This window comes from Neophocaena asiaeorientalis, unplaced genomic scaffold (assembly GCF_003031525.2).
Source record: "Neophocaena asiaeorientalis asiaeorientalis breed wild unplaced genomic scaffold, Neophocaena_asiaeorientalis_V1.1 scaffold489, whole genome shotgun sequence".
Lineage (NCBI taxonomy): Eukaryota > Metazoa > Chordata > Mammalia > Artiodactyla > Phocoenidae > Neophocaena > Neophocaena asiaeorientalis.
The window spans coordinates 1,776,174-1,795,274 of NW_020174791.1; the positions used below are offsets into that span (position 1 = coordinate 1,776,174).

The following is a 19,101-nucleotide window of genomic DNA, read 5'->3' on the forward strand; positions in this document are numbered from 1 at the left end:
ACTTACAAAACAGAGAGTCACAGACATAGAAAACAGGAAAGCACGGGGGAAGGGATAAATTGGGAGATTGGGATTGACATACACACACTACTATATATAAAATAGATGACTAATAAGGACCTACTGTATAGCACAGGGAACTCTTCAGTACTCTGTAATGACCTATATGGGAAAATAATCTAAAAATGAGTGGATATGTATTTATATATAACTGATGCACTTTCCTGTACAGCAGAAAATAAGGCAACATTGTAAATCAGCTATACTCCAATAACAAGTTTAAAAGAAAGTTTGGGGCACACGCTGAGACGAGCAGTGTGAGAATATGCTTTGTTCTCTTTAAATTAGTGACTCCATCTGGTCTAGGAGATCTCAAATTAAGATTCAGAAAGTCTGCGAGCACACACAGTGCTGTGAGGGAGCACGGCTTTCTAGGGAAGGAACCCAAAGCTGCCATAGTTTCTCCAACATGAAGAACCACTGATCTTGTTTTGTTTAATGAACTTAAATTTTCAGAGAAAACAAGTAAGTGGTACTATTTGGGGGAAATCTTTCAAAGGATGCATTGAATATGCAGCTAATTATTTTCCAGCCACATTCACCACTGAGACAGTGGTGGTGCTGAGTGTCTTCTGCTTGGGAGCTGTTCTCGTTCTGCACCAGCATCTGGGCAACCGACCCTGCATCCCCGGGTCCTCAGCATCTGTGTGTCACGTGCGAGTTCACCATTCATGCTGCTCTGAGGGGCTGTCCTTCCTCTTTCTTCTTTCCTTTGGTTCAGATCTACTCACGGGACCAGAGAGAGAGTTAATTGTACTGTCAAAATGAGAGGGTGTTTTGGGTAGTGTGGCCTGCAGACCTGCTGAAAACAGACGTCCTTCTATATTACGTCTCATATTTTATCAATATTTTATCGTTTCTTCGATCTTTTTCTTTAATATTTTACCATTTTTTTCTTTTTCTGCATCTGGCTAATTAATGATGAAATCTTAGTTAGGGAAGACTTGCTCACTTGGAGACGTTGGACTGTGTGGAGGTACTTACCCTCCTTCATCTAAACCCATCAGGGGTCTGTTCACCTGGAGTATTGTGCGTGGTTACATGCTTGGCTGACGTTTAATAAATACCGAAATGGTGGTTCTCGCAGCAGGACTAATTTCTTTCAGAATTTTAGAAATTAGAAAACCTTTTTCTTGAGGTTGTGAAATCCTGAGAAGAGAAACCTTAAGTTACCGATCACATTTGCTGTAAAGCTTTCATTAATCTCCAAGTGGTCGTGGTTTTTATTTCTGATGCTTTTGGTTTTTGTTTTTAATTATTACATCTTAAATAGAAACATGAGCTTATAGATCAGTGACTTTACTGCCATTGGTCACTGTCATTTTTTGTTTCCTGTTTTTTCCTTCAGTGTTTACGTTGCGGATGGCACTAAATTGCCCTTAGCATTTTCCAGTAAAACTTAACAAATGATGTTGGTTTTTATAGGAAATGGCCTTGTTCAAGGAAGTGAAGTCTCTCCAGCTTATCCCCTCTTACCTGGTCCAGCCATTAAAAGCCAACTCCTCGGCTCACCTGGCCATGAGCCAGATGGCGCTGCTGGCCCGGCTGCTGCGGGACCTGGGCACGGAGGGCATGGGCTTCACCGTGGACAGCGTGATGCGGGTAAGCACCCCAGGGTGGCCGCCGCAGCCTGGGCTCTGAGCTGGTGGCCGGAGCATGGCAAGCATCTTGCCGGTGTTGGCTGCGTGCGGAGGTGGGGGGTGATTTCGGAACGTCGCCACTTCCTCTGACACATGAGGGCGCTGGAGTCGCGCTGCCGGTTACGCCATGGCGTCGGGGCGTGAGCCGTGCAGAGCCGTGTCCCCAGGGAAGCAAGCTCTGCAAGCAATGACGCCGCATCGTAGCGGGTGGCAGGGCTGTGGAAGGAGGTGCATGTTTTATGCTTTGGACAACCCCATGAGCCCCAGAAGTGAACACTGATTGTGTCCGTTCACTTGTAGCCCCTGGACTGCCTCCTGAGTATGGGTCAGTGTCCCCTGTCCTGCCCTGCGTCATGTGGTCACTGTCTGTCCTGCTTCCACGTCAGTTTCCTTGTTCCCCAGCACAGACCATAAGCCGGCCCCACATGCTTACATCCTTGTTAGGGCCACACCCACGTCAGGATCCCAGCATAAGCTTTGGTCCAGTAAGCTGTGCCGCCCTCACAGATGCACACTCTTCAGGGCAGTGACACAGCAGAGGCTCACTGCTGTCCCTTGTGGCCGGTGCCGTCTGTGGGGACAGAGGCCACTCTGCTCTGTGGGCACTCGGGGGCTCCGTCTCCTCCCGGTGTGATGCCGTGGCTTCACACGTGATCTCCAAGGTCACTGAACGGAGGAGGGTGACTAGAGGTTGTGAGTGGAGGCGTCCACAGGCCGAGCCACTCTCAGACATGTCCATCCACTGAGGTGGCCCCATCCTCACTGCAGGGCCTGGGAGGCGTGTACAACTGTGCCCCAAGGAAGTGGGGAAACCGGGTTGGTGAGCACGTCACCCTGTGATGGTCCGTCTACACACGTGGTGGGCTTGATCGAGATGGAGAGTTTAAGAAGGAGGAGAAATGAGTGAAAGTTGGAGGTGGGGGTGAGGCTTTAATTGAAGGAACGAAGCCCCCAAGCAGCCGACAGAGTGGGGCCGCAGTGCTCGCTCGGATGGCTCGGCTCAGAGCGGGGCAGCGGCCAGCCAGCCTCTCAACAGGAGGGCGTCGGCTCAAAGCCGAGAGTGGATGGGGAGGTTTGAGAGGCGAGCAGGGAGTATGAGATGCTGCCCTTGACCTGAGCAGGGAAACCAACCAGGAAGCGTCACGGGTCAGGTTACTGCGTGATGCCAAGGGCCCCAGGATCGCCATGGCCCAAAGTCCAGCATGAAACCAGCTGGCACAATTCCTGAGCCCGCAGCACCTTCTGCTTCACCTGGGAACACAGAGGAGGAGGGGCCCCAGATTTGAGGGCCTGCAGGGATGCCGGGGCTGACTTGGTGATGGACACGCGGGGCGGGAAAGACTCGCGGGAGGTGGTAGACGGGAGGGAGTGCAGACAGGTGAGCTGGAGAGGCAGGAGGTGATCATCCCGGGGGTGCCTCACGGTCAGAACTTCTCGAGCTGGTGCAGGGGTTGGGAAGGACAAGGTCTAGGATAAAACCTGAGCGTGTGGCAGGCAGAGACAGAGGAAGTGAGGAAGCCCTGCCAGTGAGAGGCCGGCGCCCAAAGGACCAGGAGGGGACGTGGGTTTACTATACGTGGGAACGTTGGATATTGTGGTGTGTTCGGATGACACTAAAGAGCTTAAAATGGATGGGGTGGGTCGTTTGCCTACTTCAAGGTCATGCACAGATCTTGAAGAAGGAACATTGAGTAAGAAGAAGTAAAGTGTCCGAATGATAAGCACAGTGAATCATTTATAATGTCAAACAAAAATCCTACGTGTACACACACACACGGCACGTACACTGTGCAGCAAATGAAGACGTCTGGGGGGGATGTGCCCTCCAGCTTCAGGACACTGACGCCTCTGACGGGGGCGGGGGGAGGGGACAGGGAGACTTCAAGGGGACTTGCACCGCAGTCCTAGGGTTCTGTTTCTTAGAAAGAGTTGAAGCAAACCTGGCAAAAATGATAGACGTTGGTAAATCTAGATGGTGGATGCATGAAGTTTATTATGTTTCCTCTTTATGATTGAAGTATTTTCTAATACTTAATATGAAGTTTCTGGGGGGATGTAACTTTAAAAATGCTATTTAATACCTGAGTAGGAAAAAGGAAAACACTAATAATTGTACATACAACATGGGTTCAGCTGCACGTGTAAAGTAAAGGAAGTGAGGAAAACTCTGTATCCTAATAGCTGGAATTCTATGGGCATTGTCATCCATGTTTTTCAAATGTCCACGATGTCCCTATGTTTCTTTTATGCCAGAAGAAATAAACGTGGCTATTTTGAGACCCAGTAACAAGAGCACGTCCCGACCCTATTCTTAGTTCGCAGTGCGGGCCCTGGAGCACAGGGAGCACAAGGTGCGGGATTCGGCGGTGGGGATGATCCTGGACCTGTATGCGCAGCACCGGGCTCTGGTCCTCGAGTGCCTCCCTCCCGAGGACAGTGCCACCCGCAGGAGCGTCCTCTATAAGACACTTTTTGAGGGATTTGCTACGATAGACGGCAGACCTACAGATGCTGAAATTAGGGTAAGTTAACTTCCCTGAAGATATGACCTGGTCCCAGGTTTAAGAAGTGACTTGGTACGTGAGTAAACTGACACATCGTTCACGGGGCTATGGGGACAGGAAACACAGCACACGGAGGACACTGGTGCCTGAGCCCGCGTCCTGGCTCTTCCACCTTGTCTGTGTAGGGATGATGATGGCCGGGAGGACACCTGCAGTGTTTATCAACAGGAAACATTTAACACAACACTGTTAATGAACTATACCCCAATATAAAATTTAAAAAAAAATTTTTAATTCCAAAAAAAAAAACAACCAGTAAACATTTATTAGATGAATCTGGTGGATTTTCTTTTAATTCAAGCTATAGTATTAGTCACGATTATAATACATAAGAAACATAATTTATATGCTATAACTTATCACTCAATTTCCAGCACTACCCTAAAAATCAATTCTAATGGAAAATCATTTCATACCAGGCACAGAAAAGAGCGGCTACAGAAGAAGCAGAAAAACGCAAGAAAGAAGAAATTAAAGCTTTACAAGGGCAGTCGGCAACACTAAAGGAGATGCAAGCTGAAGTCCAGGTTGGCAAGGTTCACTGTCTTTCACCGTCATGCTCTCGGTCAAAATCCTGTGACCGTTTATTTCCTTATGTAGATGCACAGCATGCTTGGTTTGCTTTTCGTGGGACTCTCCAAATGGGTATCTTTATTCTTTGTTGTTTTTTAAATTAGTTTAGGGGTAAATAAAAGGAATCCTCCATTGAATCATTTGCATGCTCTTTTTTTTTTTTAACATCTTTATTGGAGTATAATTGCTTTACAATGGTGTGTCAGTTTCTGCTTTATAACAAAGTGAATCAGTTATACATATGTTCCCATATCTCTTCCCTCTTGGGTCTCCCTCCGTCCCACCCTCCCTATCCCACCCCTCTAGGTGGTCACAAAGCACCGAGAAAAAAGAAATGAAGAAGAAATGAAGGAAACAATAGCAAAGATCAATAAAACTAAAAGCTGCTTCTTTGAGAAGATAAACAAAATTGACAAACCATTAGCCAGACTCATCAAGAAAAAAAGGGAGAAGACTTAAGTCAACAGAATTAGAAATGAAAAAGGAGAAGTAACATTTGCATGCTTGTCATTCTCCCCGGGGATGAAGTGTGCTGCTGGCCCAGCCGTGTTTAGAGAGGATGCTCAGAGCTGCAGGAGTTGGCGGAGCAGGGAGGGGGTAGAGGGACAGAAGTCCTCTCTGCAGCTTCTCGCCTCCTTCAGAGGCAAAGGAGGTAAAGGAGCTTGAATATGAAGATCTGATTTCCGTGCACTAAAAAAGGAAGGTTTGGGGCAAATGCTGCCCGTCAGGAAGCACTGAGTCCTAGTGCGCAGGGGGCATCAGATGGTGTTTGGTTGTATGAAACGTGTCCCTTCTGAAGGGCCCTGCCTCTGTGTTTTAAATTTGTGCCATCACTCTGGTTTTTGTGATTAAGTTCGTTAAGTTGATAGTAGAAGGGAGAGGACATGGGTGCATAAGGCCGGCTGTGCTCATGAGGGTGAGTCTCCTGGGAAGTGCTCTGACCACCGCTTTTTAGAAAAAGAATAAGTGACTAAAAATGGCAAAAAAGAAAATACGACCGAATGTATGTTGAAGTGCCTGTGACAGAAAGTGACAGTGACGTTTCCGCTGGACGCTGGCGTGTCAGAATGCCTGTGAGAAGAGCGGGAAAGCAGCCACCGAGGAACAGAAGAGAGGAGGCGGGGGACCAGCAGGGCAGCTCAGGAGCAGTGCCCGGCCTGGGAGCTGCCGAGGTCACCAGGCTGTGCGTCCCCGCAGCATCTGTGGTGCAGGTCATGGAGGCCTGTCCTCCGGCTCGTCTTCATCCTTCAGTGTTTGTTGAGCGCCTGCACTGGGCCAGCCCTGCCCTGGGCTCCAGAGATGCAGCAGGAACAAGGGCCGCTGCTCCAGGAGGAGAGACCACACGGCACGGCCGCTCGGGAGGGTGGGTGCCGTCCTGCTGTCCTTGTCCTGAGATGATCACTGGAGCCATCTCGCAGGAGGATGACAGAATCTTTTTTTCTATTTTTTATTATTGTAAAATATACATAACATGAGATTTACCATTTTAACCATTTTTAAGTGTACGGTTGTGTGCCATTGAGGACATTCACATCGTTGTGTAGACACCACCACCATCCAGCTCCAAAACTTTTGAGAACAGCAGAATATTTTTAAATCACCCGATTGCTCACGAGTTTTCGGAAAAGATTTTTAAATTACTAATCAGTTGTCTAATCTGTTCAAAGCATAGATTAAGGTAGATTTTATAACTAAAATTTAACTTTTGGCATTGTTCATTTGTCTCCTTGCAAGATATACAAACCCATCTCTCATTAATAAGAATTGTTTTTGATGCCCAGAATCCATTTGTGTAAGTTTGCTTTCTTTAGTTGGTAGGTGTATAAATCACGTGAACCCTATTTGCAAGTTTAGTATCAGTCTGTCAGGTGCTTCCCCAGTCCTAAAATTGTATTCTCGTGTGTTTTCTGTATTCAGAGCTTGGGTTGGAGAGAAGTTCCTATCGTGTAAGCTTTGATTTTCTGCAATCACAGTAGACGGTGTCTATGTATTGCGTCACTTAATGCCGTGGATAGGGGACCAGCTCGTCCCTGTCCTCCTGTGAGACTGCAAGTCCCAGATGCGCCTCCCCCACCAGTGGCCAGCAACCCAGGCCACGTGGGTCTAGCAGGCTCAGGTGGGGCAGACTGGCCAGTGCAGGGAGGAAGGCTTGGTCACAGGAGGAGCCCCCGGGAGGCCCCTGAGTGGCAGGAGAAGAGCTCGGTGCAGAGGGGCAGCTTCCCGCCGTGGACACACAGGGCCCTGCACCCTGTCCTTCCTCCGGTCAGCAGTGCGCCCCCGGCTGTCACCTCCCACAGTGGGGACGCCCAGCAGCCAAGACTCACGAGGCACATACGCGGTGCGTGAGGGTGTGGTGCCCGCTCAAGGGAAGAGGAAGCCAGAGGAGGGAGGCGGCCAGCTGACGCCGCCTGACACCACGTGACACTGCGTGGCGGGGGGGCCCCCGGGGGAGCAGTGCCGTGGCCTGTGGAGCCTCCAGGGGTCCCTTTACAGGGGCAGTAACGGGCCGCCCTGGCCACTGTGTTTGCAGGTGGTGGGAAGGGCAGGCTCTTGGGGTGCTGAAGCAGAGCCTGCGGGGCTCACTGTTGGGTCGGGGACAGGCCACACCTGGAACAGGAGGGAGGGGTGGGAGCCGCTGGGGTCTCCAGGCTTCATGGCCTGGATACCTGGAAGACTGGCGGTTCTGGGCTCTGCGCCAGAGGCTGCGAGGGGCGCACGTGAGGGGGAGCCTGTGGGCGGGGAAGGGGGTGTTGGTCTGGTTAAGTCACATTTAAGTGACGTTAAGACCCACGTACATGCTGGGTAGCAGAGAGGCCCAGGTGATGGCACAAACGTTTGGGTCATGAGCACAGAGATGGGTGTGCAGCCTGGGACCTGGGCAAAAGCACCGTCAGGGTCTGTATGGACAAACGGGGGGCGGGCGCCCTGGGAGCCCGACTCAGAAGGGCCTGGAGGAGACAGGTCAGGAGAGTCACGTGCCGCCGGGAGCCCATGGCGCGTCCTTCGGGCGGGCAGACACTGATGATGGGCAGGCGACCCGGAGAGGGTGCAGGTGGCCTTGACGAAGAGTGGTTTCCAAGGAGACGGGGGGGCGGGGGGCGGGCAGGAGCCCGAGGTAGGGGCTGTGGAGGGCAGGACTGAGGAGACTGCTGCCCACGGATTGAGAGGGCGACTCTTTCAAACAAGTGTGGTGTTTGCGGATGGAGATTCTGCCACACAGCCTGAGGTCGTGCCTCCAGGATCACAGTAGACCCTGGGTAGACTCTCACTCGCACTGCAGCCATTTGTCCCTGATCTTTCTGTTCTTCTGTTTCAGGAAAAAGAGAGTGAAGCTGTGAAGGCCAAGAATCAGGGTATGTAGAACGCACATCATGAAAGCTCTGCGTAGAAACCACTTTTATTCACGCCGCGAATGTCTGCATCTCCGATGCTTCAGGGCTGAATGCAAAATACTACCTTTACTAACTGGTAGCTTTTAAACTGTATTTCCCATCCAACTGGTTAACTGGTTACTAAAACTTTGAAAATAGTTTTCTACAAAAGGTTATTTAAATAGCTTTCTTTTTAATTTCTTTAGACACTCAAGGAAGGAAAGCGGCCCCACCTAATGCTCCAGAAATTCCAGATAATCACTATTTAGATAAGTGAGTAAAGTTGTCTCTAACCCACTGTAGAATAAGTAGAGGGACTAACCCATAAAAATGCCGTCAGATAAATATATTCTCCCTGGTTCATGAGGATTACGTGAACTAGTTGGCTCTTTTCAGTGATTTTGAAAGCTAGGAAATTGCCCTCCAAACCAGGAGCATCAGCTGTGAGTCAAGATAACCTTTCCTCTCTTCCCCGACAGAAACGAGCAGGCTGTTTGTCAGAAGTCCTGTTACAGGCCAAAAATTCTTTTAGTGTTTTATGAAAGTATAGTTGATTTACGGTGTGTTGATCTCTGCTGTACAGCAGAGTGACTCAGTTATACATATATATGTTCTTTTTCATCTTCTTCTCCACTATGGCTTATCACAGGACATTGAATATGGTCAGGCTCAAACTTTACAGCAGCAAAATGCTTTCTCCTGTGCTGTGGCTGAGACAAATCTACAAGGAATTTAAGGGAAATGTCTTGGTCTAATCTTTTCTTGTGATTTAAAATATCCTTTCTGCTTGGTGACGCTGACAGAGTTAGAATTCTAAGGGATCTTAAGCTACTTTATCTCAAACCCCTACGTGGTAAAGACTCTTGTTTACGCCCTTTGATAGAGGAGCTACCCAGCCCCTCCTGAGGCCCCTCTGTGAGGGGCAGCCGTGCCTCCAGGTCAAGCTGAAGCCCACTCAGTGGGTCCAGGATGGTGGCCGCAGGCTGGGCATGGGGGGTGTCACAGAGCTCCCCGGGAGCCGGCAGAATGGGGATGGCTAAACCGGGTCTGTGCTTCATTTCTTACCTTTCTGTTCTGTTTCAGTTTATGCATTTTTTGTGGGGAGAGGAGCGACTCCTTCACGGAAGAAGGCCTGGATCTCCATTACTGGAAGCAGTGTCTTATGCTGACGAGATGTGACTACTGCAAGCAGGTCAGGCGCTGGGCACGGGCGGGCCAGGCCCAGGCAGGCGAGCTGGACGCGCAGTTCCCGAAGGCCGAGTCACAAAAATGTCCCAAATCTTAGCATTTTCAGAGGAAAAGTCATGGGGAAAGTTTCGTTGGGCTTGATTTTTCTTACTTTATTATTAGAGTATAACATATATATAAATGTATACAAGTCATAGGTGTTACAGCTCCTGAATTATCGCAAGATAAACAAATCCACGTAACCAACAGCAGGCCACGTACCGCACGGTACCCCACCCTCCTCCCCAGGGCCATCACTGTCCTCGTGTCTGCTTCTTGCTTTGTGAGTTTTACCGAAGTGGAATCGTGCGCTGCGTCTGGGGTTTGCTGTACAGTGTTCCACTGTTTGAATGTACCGCAATTTATCAGTCCTTCTGCTACGTCTGGGTTTGGGCTGAGACTGTTAGGAATAGCGTTGCTACACACACCCTTGTGTAATCTTGCACGCGTGTGGACGCACTTTTTTGGGCGCACACCTCGCTGTAGGACGGCGGGGTGGGCTCGCGTCCAGCTGCAGAAGGCCAGTGTGAGCCACGCGCCTAGCGTCCGGGCGGGAGCCGCCCCCCCATCCTCGTCAGCCTCGCAGTCGCCACCTGCCACGCGCCCATCACGCTCTCCTGACGATGCTGGGCTGGAGCCCTGTCCCCCTGCTGGCCTCTCGCTGACCTCTTTTGCGAAGCACTTCTAGTTTCTCACCCATATTTTGAATTGGGTGCCAGTCCCACTATTGCTGACGTGTAGTCGTTCTTGACACACCCGGATGTGCGTCCTTCTCCACTTGAATGTGTGGTGTCCACTCTGTGTCTGGCCTCTTCACCAACGAGCAGGAGCTTTTCATTTTAATGTTGTCCACCCTACTGACCCGTTCTAGGGTTAATGCTTGGGCACCCTGTTGAAGGGGTCCTCGTGCACCCCAGTTCATCTTTCCTCTATGCAGCCAGCCCTCCTTTAGACAGAGGAGGGGAACCAGAAGGGGAGTGACCTTCTCTCCTGTCCTGGGTGCTCTCAGGCCTGCAGGGGCGGGGTGGGCAGGCCCCACCCTCTGAGCAGCTCCCCCCACCCTGGCTGGTGGTGCAGACTCCCCCACCCAGCGTGGCCTGGCTCCTCTGGCAGCAAGCGAGAGTCTGCGGCGTGAAGCTCTAGGGTGTGTACAAGCCCCTCCTGGCAAAGAGTTTCACAGTGGTGAAAGGGTCTCTTCTTGTGACCCGTTTCCGGGCATATTCTTAGAAATGGCCAGGAGCCCGGATTGAACCCAAGGCCACGTAAACCCCTGAGCTCTTCAGAGTACAGGGCAGGGTTAGTGTTGTGGGTGAACCGTCCCTTCCCCTCCCCGCTTAGCCGTGGCCTCTGGATGCTCCTGAGGTAGCAGGGCAAGCAGGATGTGAGGTCTCCAGCCACGTGTACATGACTGCGCAGGTAACAGGTGTGCGCCTCCCTTCCCGAGTGGCGCTGGCGGGACAGGAAGCGCGCGCTCGTGCAGGGGCCGGGGCCGCACGCGCCTCGGGGTGCTCAGCCGTGTGACGTGTCTCGTCGTGGCTTCCAGGTGGTGGAGATTTCCAGCCTGACGGAGCACCTGCTGACGGAATGTGACAAAAAGGACGGCTTTGGGGAGTGTTACCGCTGCAGTGAGGCCGTTTTAAAGGAAGAGCTGCCCAGACATATAAAAACGAGAGACTGCAACCGTGAGTGCCCCCGCAGCCCCCCGAGACCCTCGCGCCATCCCCGGAGGCCCGGCTGGGGGATCGGGGGGGCAGATCCCACGTCTGCCGGTGACCCTGCCCACCCGTTCCTCTGCGCCGCCATTCATGCCTCACAGGAGTAACTAGATCTTGTCTCATTGAAACCGTTTCAGCTGCCAAAGCGGAGAAGCTGGCGAACCGGTGTCCTCTGTGCCACGAGAATTTCACCCCCGGAGAAGAGGTGAGGGGCTGACGGGGCGACCTGGCCGCGTGGAGGGACGGCGGGCGTCGGGCGGAGGCTGGCCCCCGGGGTGGGGTGAGGCTCTGTCTCAGGGTTCCTGCGCTCGCTGCCCAGCACGCCTGTGGCATCTCCCAGGAAGGGGGAGCGTCTCGGCTCTTCGGGATGGAAGCATGAAGTGATCTCACTTTTTCCAGGCTGGGCTTTCGTCTCCACGTTGGGGCCTAGACTGGCCTCCTGGCCAGATTCTGTAACGCTCTGGTCCCTTGTGATGCATAAAGCTGAGCCCCGTCCAGGTTGGAAATCCTACCTCGTGTCCGGTGCCCAGCACTCCGCCCGCTCCCAGCGTGAGCCACGCGGGTGACACAGCGGCCTAGTTGGGGGGCGCCAGGGTCTCCCACCCTCTCCTCCACGCGCCCCGTCCTCTGGTGTCGGCCCGATCACTCTGGCTCACACAACGCCAGCGCTGCCCTGCGTGCTGAGCTCCCGCGGGGCCCAGCAGGCCCAGCCTCTCCTGCCCTGAGCCCCTCAGCCGCGGCCACCTGCGGTCCACCCACTGCGTCCACTTTGGGGTCCCTTGTCCCAGCCCTGGGGCTGTGGTGCCAATAGGATGGCTCAGACCCAGTAACGCCCCACCGCGCCGGATGGTGGGCCCGGCCGCCCGCTGCTCCCTCAGCGCCCCGGCCATCCGGCCGTCCAGGGCTCATCCTCTCTCCCTCTCAGAAAACATCACACACGTAACAGAGACAAGCATGGGAACCACGTGCCTCCTCACGGGCCGTGTGTGGGGAAGGCACAGTGAAGGTTTAGGTCTCTTCCATCGTTGACTGGTTTTCAGAATGACAAGTTGGGTCCCCAGCATCTTCCGGTGGGGGCTTATTTGCTTGTTGGATCTCAGCACCATCAGGAACTCACGGCTTAAAGCTGTCTGCCGTGTTCAGCTGTTGGCATCGCTGTGCTTAGTGGTGCGTGAACGAGCCGATCTCTGGCCATCAGAGCCTCTGCAGACAGGCTCCTGGCGCTGCCGGTGGCCCAGGGGACTCAGAGCCTCCTGGCCGTCGCAACAAGGTGCCCCACCGAGCCTTCCGTTCCTGGTTCCCTGCAGTGGAAATGACGTTCCAGCACCCCCTCGGGTGCCTCGGGTGCTCCTTGCTCCTGGTTCGGTACCATTCTGGGCCTCCTTGCGGACAGAGCCGGGGAAAACGTTGAGATAAATCCATCAAAAGTTCATGGTGGGGGCTTCCCTGGTGGCGCAGTGGTTGAGGGTCCGCCTGCCGAGGCAGGGGACACGGGTTCGTGCCCCGGTCCGGGAGGATCCCACATGCCGCGGAGCGGCTGGGCCTGTGAGCCATGGCCGCTGAGCCTGCACGTCCAGAGCCTGTGCTCTGCAGCGGGAGAGGCCACAACAGTGAGAAGCCTACGTACCGCCAAAAAAAAAAAAAGTTCATGGTGACGTTCCTGATTCGGAATCTGAGCTGTAAGGGTTTCTTGAACCTCTGGCGTCGCACGTCTGTGTGTCCTTCCTTCCCTCCCAAGAATCAGTGCCCACAGCCCCCAGAGATGCCCGTTGGACTGTCACAGAGTGTGCGTTGCTCGGACCCACGTTCCCCTTGGCGGGGGCTCAGAGCAGCGGTGCGGGTGCCGCGGGCAGGGAGATGCTGCTGGACGCCGCGCTGTCCCAGCTCTTCGTGTCCCTCCCGTGCCTCCTTCTGTTTTGGTTTTTTTTTTTTTTTTGCGGTACACGGGCCTCTCTCACTGTTGTGGCCTCTCCCGTTGCGGAGCACAGGCTCCGGACGAGCAGGCTCAGCGGCCATGGCTCACGGGCCCAGCCGCTCCGCGGCACGTGGGATCTTCCCTTACCGGGGCACGAACCTGCGTCCCCTGCATCAGCAGGCAGACTCTCAACCACTGCGCCACCAGGGAAGCCCCCGTGCCTCCTTCTGGAAACGCGGGGCAAAAGCGTCTCTGTTTCACGGTCACGGGAGTTGCTCCACGTGCTTGTGTCACCAGTTGTTAACAACTCAGCCTCATTGTTTCAGTCTGTGTTCAAGTCCCAGGGGTTTTCAAACACGAGCTCTACAATTACATGAGATACTTACACGGTTCCAAAGTCTGTCAAATGAGACTTACTCAGGGAAGACCCGACAGAAGCTGCTGCCCTGCCCACCATCCCTCCTCTTACAGAGCGAGGGGCTTTTTATGGTTTATCCATTTTAGTCTTAAATGCGAACTGCTCTCACATGCCCATACGTTTTCTCTCTCCCTGTGTATTTTAGAATTTAGGAGCCTTTGAGCTTTTGTTGTCGTTGTCACCTTTACACTATCGCTGTCGTACGTGACCAGCCCCTCCTTCTGGAGACCAGTCGGCTCCCTGCTCTGAGCAGCGCGGACGTTGGCCGTGGCCTCCTTCCCTTCCTGCCCTCCCCCAAGCCCCCGCGTCTGCCTCGAGGGGACGGCATCGGACTCACGTCAACTGCAGAGAGGCATTAGCAGGCCTGTGCTGCTCCTCCGCTTTCTCCGTGTTTTCTTAACGTGGCACCGCCCGCCGAGCAGCTTAAACACCCGTCGTCCTATCACAGTTTCTGTGGGTCAGAAGTCCAGGCACGACCTGGCTGGGTCCTCTGCTTGCGGTCTCCCAGGGCTGCACTCGAGGTGTCATCCAGGCTGCGCCCTCATCTGTGGCTCGGCAGGGAAAGGAGCCACTTCCTGGCCCATCGCAGGTGCCGGCAGAATTCTTTTCTTCGTCATTGTAGGACCAAGGGCCCTTCTTCCTCGCTGGCTGTCCAGCAGGGCCACCCTCAGCCCCTGCACCCTGTGCCCCTGGACCGTCGCACATTGCGCACCCCGCGTGACAGCAGTCTTGGCATGTTTGCTCAGCGGTGAGAGAGCTGGGAGAGGTGTGAAGTGCAGGCAGCATCTCAAGATACGTGGGTGCTCCGGCCGTGCACTCAGCACAGGGGGCTCCAAGGCAGGACACGCACAGCGCTCAGGACCCACACCCGCAGCCGCAGCGCATCGCCACCCCTGGCTCAGTCGTCTCAGTGGCCCCTCTGGTGGCCTGGTTCCCACTCCACCTGCCTCTCGTTTCAGGCGTGGAAGGCCCACCTCATGGGCCCCGCGGGCTGCACAGTGAACCTGCGCCGGACGCACGTGCTACGCAAGGCGCCCACGCTGCCACCAGGTAAGCATCCTCCCCGGCCTCGGCCCTGTCCCTGGGTCCCGAACAAGTAGGGCGATCATGTCGTCAGCACCAGCTCTGGCCGAAGCCCCTCCACGTGGTCCTGCTTCCCCACTCACAGAGTTGAGAAACCAAACCGCGGGTGTTCGCAGGCGCACCGCGGGTCTCGTGTCCCTCCGCGCCATGGGTACCAGTGTCCAGAAACTGGGGGCTCAGTAGGAGACCCGTAGGCGGCGCCACAACCTGACTTCCAAATCCCAGTCCTGGCTGCTTTCTGTAGGATTTAGAATGCCTTACAGAAGAGTGTTGTTTTTCATTAGAAAATTATTCTTGACCTTGGATACATGACTTTATTTTGGGGCCCTGTGATCAACGAGAACATGAGGAAATGTGTCTCGTGGTCATTCAGCGCCATGCACGGGCAGGAGCTGCGCCTCTCACACACACACACGCGCGCGCACGCACACATGCACACGTGTGAGGACCAGAGATGCTGGGGGAGCCGCCCCGGCCTCCTAGCCAGGTAACCGGCCCTGGTCACATGGCTGCTGGTCTTTCATTTCAGGAGCTGTTTGAAACTAAAAATTAGGTAAGCGGCTCAGTTCTTTCCTCTGACCGTGCGTCAGGCTCCTCCTCTGGCTCTTTCTTCTTCCTCTCCTGCCGTCGCATGTGCATCCTCGAGGGTGGTCCGCCCAGCCCCCTCTCACATCTGCCGGCCCAGCCCGGCCACCTGTGGGCTAGGTGACCCGGAGCGTCCCAGCCCCTCGTGCTCAGATCCTCCCCGTGTCTGGCGACCCCGGGCCACTCGTACTGTCACTGCGGCTTTGCACCCTGGCTCACGTTTGTCCCCCATGCTCTGTGTGTCTGTGTGTCCACTGCAGGTAAAGGCCCAGCCGCAACCAAGTCAGGGACCTCGGGATCCAAGGTCGGAAGCAAGATCCCCACCCCCAAGGGGGGCCTGAGTAAAAGCTCCGGCAGGATGTACACAAAGCGGTGACACAGCACCGCATCTGCTCCCTCGTCTCCAAAGGGACCGAGCAGCTTCCCCAGCCGTGGACGTGTCACCTCAAAGCATCTCTAGATGTGGCAACCCCCGCTCCGCCCCTGCTGCCCCCAGGCTCCTGGCTGCGCCCGTCCCGACCGTGGCCCCTGCGTCCGGAGTGAGGCCCTGATCTCCCCATGGCTCCGGCTCGCAGGTCTCCACCCCCCAGGGCCCGGGGTCCACAGGAGATGGTCCTGCTGGAGGAGCAGCGCCGGGCGGCCCATGCAGAGGGACAGGCCCAGCGCAGCACCTCTGCGCAGCTGCTTGGAGCGATTTCCATAAAGCCCTCACTCGAAACCTCTTGCATGTGGGTCTCTCTCAGCCGTGGTGGAAGGTCTGCAGGGCTCGCCAGGCCGGGGAATGGGATGGGATGGGATGGGATGGGGGGGCCAGTCACCCTGTGCCCCTCCTCCCCAGGGTAGGGGGGCCGTCGGCCTGCAAAGCCTGCATGTCCACGGCAGCAAGAAGTAAGGTCGAGGTCAAGAAGTTAAGGTCCCGGCCCGGCCCCCTCGGCTCTCGCCTGCCGGACGCTCGGAGCGCAGCCCACCTGACCCCCCCATCGGCGCCCACACCAGGCGGAGTGGAGGTTGATGCTGGCGGCTCCACGTCAGGCCCTTCCTCGGGGGGCTTCAAGTTCTTTACACGCATGAAGCCCTAGAAAAATAGGAGACGACATTCCCTGATGATCCTGCACTCACCTGAGCACGTGTGTCCGTCGAAATAGCCCTTTCCTAAACCCCTGGGGCAGGCAGAGCAACTCCCACTCTGTAACATTCAGAGGAGCCTCCGAGCCTCTGCTCAGCCCGTCGTCCTGTCCCGCTCGGATCCACGTGGGAATTGCAACTGTATGTTCACTTTTCTCAAACACTTTGTATGATACTTTCAACACCAAAAACCACTTAAAATGATGAAACCAAACCTCAGAATCCAGTCTCCTGACCAGCCGCCAACCAACCTTCCCGGCCTGTGGCAGTGGCTCACCTGGCTTCAGAGCCAGGTAGCTGTGGGGGAGCCAGTGTCTGTCCAGAACGTGCTTGGAAAGGCCGCCTTCTCGTCCACACCTGTGGTCCCCAGGTGCCCAGCCCACTAGAGACCGAAAGGAGATGGCCCTCCCCGCCCCACCCGGCCCCGTGCCCAGGGTGTGCTTTCCTCCTGAGCACGATACAAGCAGGCTTCCAGGATGACGAAACTTGTACTACACCGTTAGTGTAAGAATATTTTTAATTCCCAACCATGTAAAATAACAAAATATATATTTTAAAACTAATAGCTATTTGAGCGATGTGCTCCCTGGGTATGTTAGTGACCATGAATTTGTACTAGTCGGTCAATTTCCATTTTTGGTAGGCTAATGCTTTCTCATATGGTTGACTCAAAATACTGAGCCAGAATAAGAGTGACCAAGAGGGCTTCCCTGGTGGCGCAGTGGCTGAGAGTCCGCCTGCCGATGCAGGGGACACAGGTTCGTGCCCCGGTCCGGGAAGATCCCACATGCCGCGGAGTGGCTGGGCCCGTGAGCCATGGCTGCTGAGCCTGCGCGTCCGGAGCCTGTGCTCCGCACCGGGAGAGGCCACAACAGTGAGAGGCCCGCGTACCACAAAAAAAAAAAAAAAAAGTGACCCAGAGAATTACCTGCAAAAATATACTCTATAAAAAAATGTAAAAGTATGGGGGGAGAAATAACATAAAACTTTACTAGAGAGAGCAAAGTACAGATGCCAAGATAATTATAAGATGATCCTTCCTGGTTTCAAAAAGATGTTGTCATGGTCTCTCACCCATGAGAGTGAAGTACAGATAGAACACTTCTTTAAACAGAACAATGAGAAAAGTTAACCAAGAAATGATTCTTTTCTCTCCAATCAAAACTTTTAAGAAATATACAGTTAATGTTTTCTATGTATTGTAACATAAAGAAGATATTTGTAAAATTACTGAATTTTTAGTGATTGACAAACAAAATTGAGTGCATTTAAAACATCAGTCTTGCTGGTTACAGAAGAATCATGTGCTTCTGTTCTGATGATTCCTGGCCGTGATCAGTGGCTATTAAAATATTTACAGAGTTATATATATACTACTAAGGGACCAAGAATAAAGGATAGAAAACTAAAAAGGAACTGTAAGCTCCCTTGGCCATTCATAAATATCTAAACTTGGAACAGTACTTAATTGAAATTTCACTCATGAATATGTTGTGGATACTTAACAATATTTATTTCTATTATTTTCATATTTCAAAATATTCTAATTTAAAAGAATTTTATCTATAAATTTGGCATTAGAGTACAAGCGTAAACACTTTTAATGAAAATTTGCAACTTTTTAATGTTTTGACATAGTTTTCTACTTGTCTTTATTTCACGTACCAAAATTATAAAATATCTAAGTAATATATTTTTGTTGTTGTTTGAGGGCTTAGGCGTTAATTCACCCTGAGTATATGAATGTAATAAAAAGATTACTAAATGTCTTGTCACTTTTATTTTAAAATTATAATTAAAAAGCAATCGGTAAGTTGTTACATTTCCTTTCGTAGACATGCAGGTGTAGCTCAGCCCTGAAATGCCAGGCAGTTGCTGAGATTTGCTTAGAAATGGGCAGTGGGTATTAAGTTGCCAGGAGAGAGTGTGGTTCCTAAAATAAGTTATTTGTGGGTTTCCTCCTGAAGAAGCTAAACGATTTTAAGCTACATATAAATTAGAGAAAGTTCTTTACCAATTTTATCCCATGGAATAAAATGAGAGTATTTTATAAATGCTCCAGTTGTGCCCATCAGAGGTTTATACTTTATAGTCTCTTCCTGTGTTTTTTATCCCTTTTGAAAGAGGGCATTTTTACCAGCCAACAAAGCTATTTTGCTTTTCAAATAAGTAAAAATACAGTATTTTCTCTGTTGAATTGTAGAGTGGTTTTAAGCTTTTATTGCCTTTGATGGTTTTATAAGTTTCCATTTTGAAGTTATAGTTTTTTCCTTTACATAGATATACATATATGTATACACACACACACACACACATATAAACCTAAAACTTAGCATTACAGTTTAAACAGCAAAATTACTTATCTTACTTTGGTAGGTGGGGTGTGTGCGTGAGTGTGTGCTCTGGAGAACGTGGGAGGAAAGAGCTCGCTGTCCAAAGGGAAGAGTGTGATTCTACCTGCTAGTGTCAGACACCCCGAGAGATTTCAGTGCGCAACTTTCAACTAGGTGTTCGTTCGTGCCATTACTTATTTGCCCTTAAAACCTAGCCCAGTGCTAAAAAACAAGAGCCTGCTGGAGCAGCGTGTGCCCCGAATCCTCGGAGTCCTCGGAGCGCTGGGGTCTCCGCCCAGCCTGCTGCACCAGGGGCAGGGAAGCCCTGGGCAGGGGCTGAGCCTCCCGGATCTGGGGTCGGAGTTTGGGGCGGTGACCCCTGGAGCCGCTGCTGCAGGGCGGACGGGAGCAATTCAGTGGAGCACCCCACGCCCCCACGTGCGTGTTCTGGAAGGGTCAGAGGACCTGCAGGGCAGTTGGTCCCACCCTCCA

The 19,101-nt window shown here is 52.8% G+C and overlaps 1 protein-coding gene across 3 annotated transcripts in view; it reads left to right on the top strand.

The window, feature by feature from the left end:
• The window catches only part of CEP104 (centrosomal protein 104), a 44,765-nt gene extending 28,823 nt beyond the window's left edge, over window positions 1–15,942 (top strand). Inside the window, exons 12-21 of one of the 3 annotated variants that reach the window (XM_024760268.1) lie at window positions 1,486–1,662; window positions 4,016–4,222; window positions 4,684–4,791; window positions 8,154–8,190; window positions 8,415–8,481; window positions 9,292–9,400; window positions 10,979–11,117; window positions 11,288–11,355; window positions 14,443–14,533; window positions 15,412–15,942. In XM_024760268.1, coding sequence (XP_024616036.1) covers window positions 1,486–1,662; window positions 4,016–4,222; window positions 4,684–4,791; window positions 8,154–8,190; window positions 8,415–8,481; window positions 9,292–9,400; window positions 10,979–11,117; window positions 11,288–11,355; window positions 14,443–14,533; window positions 15,412–15,527 — 1,119 coding nt within the window. In that variant the 3' untranslated portion in view covers window positions 15,528–15,942. Of the gene's footprint in view, window positions 1–1,485; window positions 1,663–4,015; window positions 4,223–4,683; window positions 4,792–8,153; window positions 8,191–8,414; window positions 8,482–9,291; window positions 9,401–10,978; window positions 11,118–11,287; window positions 11,356–14,442; window positions 14,534–15,411 lie in introns of those variants that run through there. The other 2 variants (XM_024760270.1, XM_024760269.1) reach the window with 2 other exon arrangements.
• The last annotated feature ends 3,159 nt before the right edge of the window (window positions 15,943–19,101 follow it).